Source organism: Carassius carassius, chromosome 5 (genome assembly GCF_963082965.1).
Source record: "Carassius carassius chromosome 5, fCarCar2.1, whole genome shotgun sequence".
NCBI classification, from domain to species: Eukaryota; Metazoa; Chordata; class Actinopteri; order Cypriniformes; family Cyprinidae; genus Carassius; species Carassius carassius.
In genome coordinates, this window is record NC_081759.1 from 25708468 (window position 1) to 25721190 (window position 12723).

At 35.0% G+C, this 12723-nt stretch overlaps 1 protein-coding gene across 1 annotated transcript; it reads right to left on the reverse strand.

Moving 5' to 3' along the window:
* Positions 1 to 6580: 6580 nt before the first annotated feature.
* Positions 6581 to 11777, reverse strand: LOC132141069 (MOB kinase activator 1B-like). The gene is made up of 6 exons (XM_059550250.1): positions 11566 to 11777; positions 9249 to 9415; positions 7899 to 7992; positions 7410 to 7543; positions 7038 to 7201; positions 6581 to 6936 (listed from the first exon to the last, which is right to left on the reverse strand). Exons 1-6 carry the CDS (start codon positions 11727 to 11729, stop codon positions 6859 to 6861), a joined length of 801 nt encoding a protein of 266 aa, XP_059406233.1. The 5' UTR covers positions 11730 to 11777; the 3' UTR covers positions 6581 to 6858.
* Between the last annotated feature and the right edge of the window lie 946 nt (positions 11778 to 12723).

A 12723-nucleotide genomic window follows, 5' to 3' on the forward strand; every position in this document is an offset into this window, starting at 1 on the left:
TTTTTTTTTTTTTAAAGAATTTGTACACTCTCAGAAAAAAGGTACAAAAGCTGTCCCTGGGGCAATACCTTTTCAAAAGGTACACGTTTGTAACTTTTAAGTACTAATATGTACACTTTAGGTACTTATATATATCTTTAAGGTACCAATATGGATTGTTTAGGTACAAAGGTGTGCCTTTTGAAAAGGTCGTGCCCAGCCCCAGTGACAGCTTCTGTACCTTTTGTTTATGAGTGTAAAGAATGTGGAAAAGGCCAGTTCTCTTAAAGGTGAGCCTCTGCGTAAAATACGCTACAGGGATGATAAAATAAATAAAAAGTCAATAACAAAAAAGAAAGCCCCATACACACGCAGATCAGTCCTTGCTATAAGTTTTTTTTATCTCGTTTATACTTTTATCCTCTGGCAGGCTCAGAGATATCTGTTCATTGCTGTTTTGTGGAACTGAAATGATTTGTGCGGGATTTCAAACACAAAGGAGACATAAAAACCTTCAGCTATTGACTTTCCTATTGAAGAGAGTGGGGGGGGGGGGGGTGGGGGGGGGTTAGAAACATCTTGGCTGAATTACCATGGAGATTCAGCAGTCAAGCAATAACAGACAAGGAATGATATGAGGTATTTGCCTGGTGCATCTTCTTTTGAAAGTTGGAAAACCTATATGCGCAGATTTTAACAATTTTTACAAAAGATTACTTCATTTCTATATCAAACACAGAAGAAGCAGAAATAATTGATTGTGTATGTAAGCAGATGCATACGTAAAAATAAAGCTGCAAACTGCAATTAAGAGGCCAAACACAATAAAGTCAGAATGAGGAGCATGGGTAATTGATGAGTAATTAAAAACATTTTAAGGTGATTTTACCCAAACTGGCTGAAATAGTAATATGATTTAATGGTTTATCAGTTTTGAACAATAGGGTGAGGTTGGACTAAATTGATGTGGTGTGGTGACAATGACACACATAAGGTTTGGTGTCAGTATGTCAGAGCTTTGCAGAGATAAGCCTCAGATGTAGTTTGGCATCGTGCTATCAAATTTGTTAATGCGGTAACTGAAAACCATTTTGTCAATCAACGCAAAATCCATAATTTTATGGCAGCATGGTCTGAAGATGATTTGGTTCAAATTTGGTGAAAATTAGACTAATAGTCATGCAGGAGTCTGAAAAGGAACAACATAAATCAAGATGGCAGACAGGAAGTTCGACCAATTTTGGCATAATTGATGTTCTTGGCATGATCCAAGGAATCTATCAAAACAAAATTTTAATGACAATAGGCAAAATTACTCAAAAGTCATTAGCATTTATTGCAATTCAATTATAATCTTTGACCACAAAGTGGCGTGCCATGAAACCTTTTAAGTACTTTCAGGGCATGGTGCAAAAGACATACCAAGTTTAGTAACCATACACCAATGCATTCAAAAAATAGAGCAATGGTCAACACTCAAAATGGCTGACATGGGAAAACTGGGTACCATTCGAATCGGCATACCACTAAGAATATAAAAAGGCCAGTCTTGTGAATTTTGGCCTAACCATTCAGAAGTTTTTAAAAAAAAATTCATATCTCCTGACCACTACAGTAGGTGCAACTGCAATGAAACTGTGTAGGTAACCTCAGAGCATGGCTGTTATAACACAAGTCAAATTTGGTCTGAATGCACTAAAGCGTTGCGGAGATAGCCTCATGTCCACTTTGGTGATCTCTTCAACAAATTAGTTTTTGTGTTATTTATTTTACATAGTAGTATTGCATATTGCACAGCCTAATATAAATTAGTATAAGTACTCTATTAAATACTCTAATAAATCTATTAAACTTTTTCCCCATGCACAATTGATGACATTTTCTGGCTTTCCATTTTTTCACTAACAAGTTCATTTGAGGGTTATTCAGAAACAGTTTGACTAATCAGCTTGGTTTCCATTTCTTTTTAGTCAATGTTGTCTAAAGATGATATAGTTAAGAGTTTTTACGTAAAATTGGACAAACAGTCTAGGAGGATTCTGAAATATAGGTTTTACGAAAAGTTCAAAACTGCAGAAAATTTTTATGATGGAAAATTATGTCATACACTTGAGCAAAATAAAGTAGAAAATCTGAGAAAATTGTGTTTTTGAAAATAATTTTGTTTCTAGCCCTTATGGTTCAAAAGTTATAAGCACAGACATGTGTGCAAATTTAGACAAGTGGTGATGCTAATTGCTAACTGATGCTAGTTTGAGTTAGAGACAAATTTGAGAGTCAGAATTTGGTTTGGTCAATGTTGAGACTGTCCTCTATCTGTGTGCCAGATTTTAAAACTTTTTATCATACGGTTCTATGAGACACCATAGATTTGAGCAAAAGAAGATGATGACTAACAGATACCATAGGTGCCTTACATTTAAAAAAAAAAATGTAAAAAGCAGAGCCTCTGTTCTTTCTTTTGACATGTTCAGAATATTCATTACATTTTCAAAATATTAATACAATAAAATATTCTGACCATGAAAATTTTGGGAAAGTTAGTAAAGATGCTGGGAGTGGCTGGCGGGAAAAGAGTTAAAAGTTCTTATTACTGAGCTGAGGGCACAGCACACTGATCATGACACTGAGAGAGACAGAATGTTCACAGTCATCATACATACAATATGTGTAATAACTTTCAGAATGACGAAACTCTGGTTTTACGTTTAATGTCACTCACTATGACTGTGTACACATACAGTGCAAGTTAAGACAAAGGCTTTGACCATTCTGTTTCTCAGAAACTAAATGTATTTATGTACATGTTCATATTCATAAAGTCAACTCCCAAATCTCAGCAGACATACATTCAGAATGATTGCCAAACATGGGCAATAACTCCAATCAACTATTGTTAAACTGATTTATGTGCCTACTATAGTTTACAGAAGCATTTAAAAGCTTTATGCTATATACACTAATAAGGTTTGTCATCGTCTAGTCATTTAAATATGTCTCATTCAAATGCACTGTTTGTCTGTTTCCACACTAATGCTCATTACCTCAGTATGTGTGATGTGATCTAGCCTGTCCATCATTCATTTGATGTATTCATTACAATGTATTTGGCAAATTGCAGTATTCTTTCTGATTGATGAAAATTTATTTTTAAATATGTATTAATAATATCTAGAACATGAATTATAGACGAGATAGTATTTTAAAAGAGGAGGGCAAAATATATTATGTCTGTGTGTGTGTGTGTGTGTGTGTGTATCAACATCTGTGACTCAAGGAACCAAAATACTTAGTTTCTGCCTTCTTTCATCCCACATAAAACATGTTTGCATGCTTTTGCTATCACAAAGAGAACAGACCATCATTGCTCGGTGGAGATTTACTGATTAGAAGAAGACGATTGTTTGTCTTTGCACCTAAACTGGCGCCAGTGCGTTCTAGTAGAGCTTGACTCTTGAGAAAACAGCAGAGGTATTAGAAAGAGATCCGTCTGTGCGAAAGTCTGCAAACCCGGCTCAAGTACTTAAAGAGGGTGGAAGATCTGTCACATTAAAAGATGTGTCAAGAGTTGTATCATTTCTCACTGACAACATAAAGATGCCAACCAGTACTACACTCAGAGTGAGGGTCAACAGGGACCAAGAAACTACAAATGACTACTACTTATGACAGTCTATAGTGCTGCTGGTAAAAAGGAGGATCTATGTGTTATTTTGTGCATTTCTTGACATCCAGTATGACTGATCCAGAGGTTCAGAGGTTGATATTAAAATAGAGACTGTCAATTTAACTTGCAATAATATTAATATTACTGTTTTTTTATGTAAAAACAAAACAAAAACTTAGCAACCAAAAACCTTTGGAATGGTATGTGAGTAACCAGATAGTAATCAGTAATCAGCCTATCAGGAGTGTGGGGATCAGTTATCAGTGCACAGATTCTAATCTTGTTCTTGGTTATTATGAAACATTCAATGAAGAGATGTCGAGGAAACAAACTATTTTTAGTTGTCATTATAGTAAACTGAAAATAGTAAACTGCTGAGAATGTTGGGAGTCTTGCAGAATATGTAATGAATTGCCAAAAAAAAAAAAAATCATTTATAGTGCGCTGCAATATCCCTTTAAACACTCAGAAATGCTCAAGATTAAATCCCAATACGAGAAAATATGAGGTGGCTCAGCGCAGACAGCGAGATGGCATAGAACCAAACCTTTAGGGGATATAAAAAAGAAACAGACAGAATATAATACTGTTGTCAACATGAAGTCGCTCAGAGGTACAGGAAAAACAACAGCCCAGGGGTCAAGTTTGCAGATTTTAATCAGCACAGAGTTTGTGCAATATGGAGGAAAACACACTTCCAGAAAACTGCAGACATTTGAGAAAGCACAGAATCTAGTACTGGGGAGATTTGCACAATATTACACAATTGCTCCTACAAAGACAGAAGGACAAAACTTCTGTATGGATTTAACCTGTGGCTAGGGATAAAGACAACGACTAGTAAATTAAGATAAATAATAATTTTGTCCTGATTTCTTGAACTGCAAAGAAGACAAGCTCTGGGATAGCATTTGTTCCACCTAATACAACTCACATGTCATGGCAACAGATGATCACATTGTTTCTTGACATTATTGAGTTCATTTTAGCTGGTACTGAGACTGACCCATTGTTGAAGAACGTGAAACATGAATCAGATTTTTCTAATTATGAAATCTCTGGCCTTTAACAATCAGGTCCATTGAAATATCTGACCTTTATGAACAAAAGCAACTCAGGGAATGATTTTAGATGGTCTTTTTATTGAACCTTTAATTCAGTTTCAGCATGAGGCCAGTCACGAGATGCACTTTGAGTGAATCAGTTTCAGACACAAATGTTTTGTCTCCCTCTACTGTCAGCTTATGTCTGCAGAAATCTTGAGTACAGGGGGCTACTTTCATATTTTTGGTTAAGAAATATTACAAATGGTGTGGTTTGATTTCATATATTAAGAACATTTAGGTTGAGAAGTAGCCTACAGATAAATGGGTACAGTGAATTATTAGAAAATGATATGATTAGCAACACCACAGGCCTGAGGGATGAACCAGATCATGGCCACATATGACTAAGTTGATTGACAGGATTAAATGGATTTCAAGACTACAGATTTTGTCACACCAAAATGACCATGTGCTCCAACCTTTTAAAAAAAGTTTCCCTGATTAAAGGAGGGGTTATGGGAAAGGCCAGATTGGTATTAAATAATTACATATTAAGTATGGAGAACAATTTATGGGAAGTATTTTTCTTAGACTAACTGGTTCTCATCCAGTCCCTGCTTATTTGTGGAGTTGTATATTGATATACAAGATTGTATATCAATTTGTGACAAGAATATTACATACACCATTGTAAAGACATTTTTATAATTCTTATATATATATATATATATATATATATATATATATATATACACACATATATATATTAGTAATGGCTGATATGATTCATGCAGAGAAAAAAAAACACATGGGTTTGCTTGCACTATTAAAACAATGAAAAACAAAACCATTTTTTCTCAAACAGGTTTATTATCCTATAAACAGTATTCAGCATTGTACCACAAAAGTTACACATCTCATGTTACAGTATTTACAACTTGCCATCAAAAATGTTTAGTACATTCGTCTTTAATCAATCTTATTTTGTTCTGAAATAAAGTGATCTCTGAGAAACATTTTAACCGTGTTATTCAGAATAACACATTTTCTGTAACATTCAGGAAAATAAACATTCATGGGGCAAAACTTCATAAAGACCAAACGTATAAACTGCTTAAATTATACAGAGGAACACCAGCTATTTTGACTGCAGTCAGTTATTAAAGTTATTTTCACAGATTTTATACAACTTTCATTCACCTCCTCATTATTTAGCTTGTGTTTCAAGTGAAAGATCTAGATCTTTGAAAAGAGTAAAGTGTATCTTTCCCATTGGGTTTGTTGTAGTTATATGCTTGAAAGGTACCTAGGGTTTCCAAATCCATGAATAGAAGAATGTAAAAGCCTTGTGTTTTATAGTGTATGAAAACAATGAGATCAAACACGACATACCGATCTTGCATAGTCAGCTCATTTCATCCCAGCCTCTGACAGACAAACTGGTGACATCTGGGAGAGAATCTGGCTCATCAACGTACTTATTCAACAGTACTGTAGTGGTTTAAAAGCAATAGTAGGCAAACAGTGGGCCCAATGTTCTTCAGTAAAGACTGAAATGTGTCACAATAAGGAGACATTTATTTAGGGCTGGATAAATTCTGAAGTGAACAAAGCAGTTCTACTGCTGAAATGGATAACGGAAATCCCAAACATGACATGAGATACAGGGAGCAGTTAAAATGAGTACTTAAGAGAAGCCAAGACATCTTCATCTCTTTGGAAAAAAAAAATAAATAAATCAATGAATGTTTCATTCAGTATTTTTAAATCTATGCACTTCTAAATACATCCATCACAAGGAAAAAAGCTAACATACCACTAATTATCATCAATGTACTCCGAAAAAAAAAAGTGTAATCACGAAGAGGTTTTATAGCAGTGGTAGCGCTTTTTGTTTTTTTACAAATGAGCAATTTTGAAAATGGACATATCAGGCACTTAGATCATGTTTGAGAGTGAGATGATGTCAAAAGGAGTACAATTCCACTATGATTTTGACCTATGGTTGAGTTGTGGCTTATGAAGGGCTTTTTATTGTTATTTTTTTGGAATCAGCCTTTTCCCAACTCTTGAAGGAAACCTTCCCACACACCTGTCAATCACAGAGAACAAAGCCAGGCTGCCTGTACAGAGAAATTGGAGATGATGTTGATGGGAAGAGCAGATTTATCTGTCCTTGGATGTGAGCTTCTCAATCAGCTCCTGAAGGGGCGCGAGTTCCTTCCGATCAATCAAATTAAACTCCTGAAAAGACATTAAAAAATGTTTATACTGGAAGGTAGCCAAACACTCATCTACTTGTGATAAGCAAAAACAGCAAACTAACACAACTCACAAGTACTCACCTGAACGAAGAAGATAAAGTGCTTGAAGGAGGTGTTGAGGTGCGCCTCCTCCTGCAGCTGGATGACCGAGTCAAAGTGCTGATGGTAGATGTGAGCATAAACACGGAAGAGTCTCTTCAAAATGGTCTTGGCCACAGACATAAAATTCTTTGGGAAAGGGACCCCTATAAATGTCACAGAAAAGCAACTTAAAAATCTGTTTAAGAATCCAAGCAATAGGGGATGGTAACTAGTATCGCCTTAATAATGCTTTACTGATGCTTTAAAAGCACCAGCATGTGGACAAATCCCTCCATGATCATAATGAGCTATATAAAGAAAAAGCATGCCACATTTCTAGAGCATGCACAAGAAATTAAAGGAGAAGCACACCTATTTTTGAAGGGAAAAGTGTCTCATCATCAAGCTGATCTTGGACCCAAGTCATCAGGTAATCAATGTACTTCGGAGCTGAACATTTAATTGGCTTTTTTATGTTGGTTCCATCGGCCCAGTGATATTCATACCTGAAGACAACATCGAAAAAACAAGTGAAAAGAAATACATTTTTTACATTTCCATTCAAATGCAAGCACATTACCAGTCAGTAAGATTTGTTTTGTAAAGACAAGTAGACATTAAATTGATCAAGTGACAGATTTTTCCATTTCAAATTTTTTTTAATAAAAACTGTATCACTGTTTCCACAAACATATTAAGCAACACGACTGTTTTCAACACTTATAACAATAAGAAATTAGAACAGTTAGTTTAAATTGTAATAGTATTTCACAATACTACAGTACTGTACTGTATTAAAAAAATGTCAAATTGTAATATGCTACAAAGATTTTCATATGATAAATCCCTGTTAATACCTACTTGGGTCCAGCAGACATTAGTGGGCAGCTTTCCTCAGTGCAGAAGTCTGTGATGGTCCCATACAGCATGTTGATCTGATTAAAGAAGTCCACAGCTGCGAGCACATCAAACAGCATTATAATACAAACCTATTCCAGCATCTATAGCCATTATAAAACCTACGGTCTGAAGTGATCATTTTTGTCAAGACCAAAAAATAACAACATAAATATCTACCCCTGCAGTTCCAAAACAAACCTCAAGGGGTTTGTGGATCCCTGCTCTAATTATATAGCAGGAGTTGGGTACACCCAATATTTCATGAGCTGCAGCAATAAGATGAAACCCTAAACCCTGGCAACTTCAGTGCTGCCAGAGTCTTTATTCAGCCCTCTGTCCCGGAGGCTAATAATCTAAGAAAGCTCAACTGTCTTTATTGTTAAAAATAGAGAAGGCGGCCAGAGGCTATGAATGAATCCAAGCGAACGTTGCAAAACTGACCTACAAACAGACCTTATAAAATGGATGATTAGAGGGAAGACCCCTTTAAACACAGTTTGTCCTGATGCTGACTGCATATATTTTACAGGGTTGAGATTTTAGCAGTTGTAGACATATAATATTTGTGAAAACATTGATATAATACAAAACTTTTAATATTTAGAGGAAAAAGATTACCGTATTTTACAGACTATAAGTTGCACTTTTTTTTCATAGTTTGGCTGGTACTGCGACTAATAGTCAGGTGCGACTTATCAAAATTAATTTGACATGAACCAGGAGAAAACATTACCGTCTACAGCCGCGAGAATGCGCTCTATGCTGCTCAGTGCTCTTGTAGCCTACACCTGAAGACATAGAGCGCCCTCTCGTGGCTGTAGACGGTAATGTTTTCTCTTGGTTCTAAATAAATGCGACTTATATATGTTTTTTTACTCGTCATGACGTATTTTTGGACTGATGCAACTTATACTTAGGTGCGACTTATAGTCCAAAAAAAGGGTATATGTTTTGATTCTGGGAGCTATTTCTTTGAAGCCATGCAACTGAATGTGAAGGATAAGTTTAGGCTGAGATGTGCTTGGAGGGAAGGATGCGTGAGGTTTTATCTACATTTATTAAAGATTAATAAAGACAAATATAGTTCTGTATACAATTAAGAACTAACTGCACTGTCATGTCATATGATTTAATTTTACACCTTTTTGAAATGTTGATGTGATATTTAATTCTGCAGCAGCAGACCTATATTCAGTTGAGAACAAAACATGTATAACCTTTATAACCACAGCAAATTTCCAGGTTTTACGCAGCACATGCTGAGGATGCAAACACAGGATATTTTTTCCTGAATTAAAGTCACATGCTTACTGTTGACTGCCACCCATTCATTGAGGTCCTCTCCATCGGGCAGCATGACAGCCATGCGCAGGTTCCCGCTGCCCAGCGTGGCCTCCGCGTGCTTCAGAAGCTCATACTGGTGTGAGCCCTCGGGAATGTTCTTCTTTGGCTTGAACGTCTTTGATGAGCGGCTTCCACTGTGTGGAAAAGTAAGAATGCTGGATGTTCAGGCTTTAATGATTACTACAAACTTACACTGACCCAAAAGATACTAAACTCAATTCAGGCAAAATTGCAAATCACTAAAGATTTACATTTAGAAACTCACTTTACGAAAGTGAAAATATAAAAAGGTTAATCTAAACCTGATAGTGCCTACTTTAAATTACAGAAGCTACAATTATATTATTAATGTTGAGATGAAATTTGCAATCCAGGGCATCTGATTAATTACTAAAGATGTATAGCCTCACATTATCGTACAATATTAAACGTTCTTTCAACAGCTTTTAGTTTGAATTATTTGATAAAGAGCAGATACATACTACAGTTGAGTTTTGCAAAAAATAAACAAATAAAAACACCACCACAATGCACATTTATTTATTAAAATTAAGCTCTTGAAGAAATGGAGTTACATTTGACTAGAAAATTTAATGAGGTCAGCGTCAGAAGTGTATTTACATTTAGAAAACAACACAAACTTGCGTGCTTTTACCCAAAATGCTTTTCTTTTTGCTTTTATTAACGTGTGTCATTCCAAAATGTGGTACCAAAACTACTAAAAGCTGTTTTTCTTTTCTTTATAAAACTCATAGACCTTTGGATAAGCCAAAGGGATAGTTAAAAGTTCTACATGGAGGTTTAACACTTCATATACTTATACAGTTAAAACCCCCAAAGATTAACACCTAAGTGGCTCCATAAAACCCATACAACTCTTCCTCGGAATTGAACCTACAGCCTATGTGCATTTACTGGTCTATCAACACCTCAAAGTGAGCCTGTCTTCACCAATTCAACAGCTGCTCGGTTCAGCATGTCCACCTGCTGTTCACTGTTCAGACACAAATTTGCACAGCAAACAATGAAAGGGACACTGGAAGTGAAAAACAAATACAGGCAAACCTTCTGAATGACCAGCATGCAATCAACAATAAAGAGGATCAGAACAGACCCATTTTCAGGTTGTGATGGTCCCAAATGACATTATCTTTTACCCATACTGATATTTTCTGGAGTCAGGCGACTGCATCAGAGCATCAAGCAGAAGTCAGATGGGGAACTCCAGTCTTCACAAAGTAAAAAACATGTGCATGCACAAACTTTGAGGGCATAATAATGCTAGTGAAAAACACACTCTTTGCACAAATTAATTTAAATTTAACTCGATTCCATGATTCCACTTAAGAGGCTTTACTGAATTATCTTGTGAATCATGTGGCCGGATTTACAGCACAGTCTACTTCCCATTGTCAATGGAAAGCAGAAGAGAGAAATTAATTACATTTTGCTTATTATATTTATGCTTCTAAAGACATTAGATCAAAAGATGATACTTGTTTTTATGATTTGGTGGTCACAACGTAATTAAATCCATTGCAAGGCAGTGTCTCCCTATATAGATAGATAGAAAAGAAACTGATGCATGATTTTGAAAAATACCCATGTAGACACCAACACAGGTTGCAGATGAACACAAATCAACATTTTAAAGCAAAATGTACAGTATTGTGACTTACTATACTGGGATTATAGAGGAATTATCCAGACATAATGATCATATCTGTATTTCATGTTAGTTTGTTTGATCAAGTCAAATCATTTTGGTATGTTTTGCGAAGGGGAGAGAACTCTTATTAGTTGGCAGTCATTGGTGATAACAGGTTTTGTAATACTAATTGATTAACATCAAACTAACAACGTCTTTGGGTTATGATTAAGGGAAATACAAGACAATCTCCCGTTTACATAAATGGTAAGGTGTTGGGAAATACAGCTGTGTTCACAGACAGATTACTGTAAAATGAATCCAAGGGCAGTCATGATGGTGAGCAACTAAACCCAAATTCTCACAGCTGCTGATGGCCTCATGTATTGGCTAAATATTCTTCATTCGCCAGCCTCCAGTTTTGTGTTATTATGGTCACGTACTAATCTGCTGCGACAGCATCAGACTGTGCTTCTATCAGCTGTTTTTATTTATCATTACCGTTAACTACTAATAAATGATGGCTGTGAGTCAGGATTGGTCATGTACAGGCAGCTTCGGGACAAAAGCAGTATCTCTACGCTTGCTAACTAGCCATCAGTGTTCCCATTTATAGAATCCACTCCTCATACTTACAATAAAAAGCTCATCTCTTCTTGTGGGAAATGTGCTGTAGATGAGAAATCGACACTAGTCCGATATCTTGACTGTTGAAAGGTGAAAAGCAAAGTATATGAGCCGTAATATCCTTGACACTCCAACAACACTGATCCTTCCCGTGCAAAAGTTCTCCTTCCCATCCAAAGTCTCTCCAGAGCCACAAATCTCGCGAGATCACAACAGCTGGTAGATCCAATGGATAGCCTTTCTTCTCAAATAAGAGTCACGTTGGAATGAGGATAAAAGACCGTTTTAGGAAATTCAACGGATAATTATGTTAAATTATTTTTATATATATTATAATTATTATTATTTTATTTGTAGTTGATTGTAAAAATGGTTATATAAATATTTTCAAATTAAAATGCTTATCTTTAGGTTTATCACTATCTAATAATTGGTAAAAGACAATAACTTCTAGTTATTAACGTATTAAGTTAATATTCACCAGACAATATTCTGGTAATTTGTTTTACATTTATTACAATGACATTGAAAAACAAAATTTTACTTTTACTAACAAAATGCTTTTATAATATCTAATACTACCATAATATAGTGTCGACAAAACACATTCTGTATCCTAATAAAAAGTAAATAATTTTGAGAAAATTAAGTTAGAGAAAATAAATAAATAAATATATAATTTTGCCGTTTTGAACTACAGCTAAAAAGAAAAAGTTAAAGAAATATTTTATCCTGTCAAGCAGTTTTTGCAGAAATTTTTAAAGTTACATTGATACATCTTGTTCTTTCTGTGAAATTTCTTTTGAAACTGTAGCTCATTTGTTTTGGGAGTGTCCTTTTGTTCATGTTAATCCTTTGATTGTCCAAAATGTTATTTTTTTATATTTATTCATCATTATAATTTTTTTTAATGATTTCTCTTTATGTTACAGACACATTCTTTTGGGGTTTTATGCTAAAGATAAGAATTTATTTAATGCAAGTTTTTGTATAAACTTCCTTTTATTTATTGGAAATTTGTATGTATATAAATATAAATATACTAAATGTATACCCCATTTTAACATCTTCAAACAAGAACTGATGTTGTATTTAAATACAATTTCATCGTATGTTAACAAAGCTATAAAACATCTAGAACTTGTGCCATGTTTAATATTCTTCCTT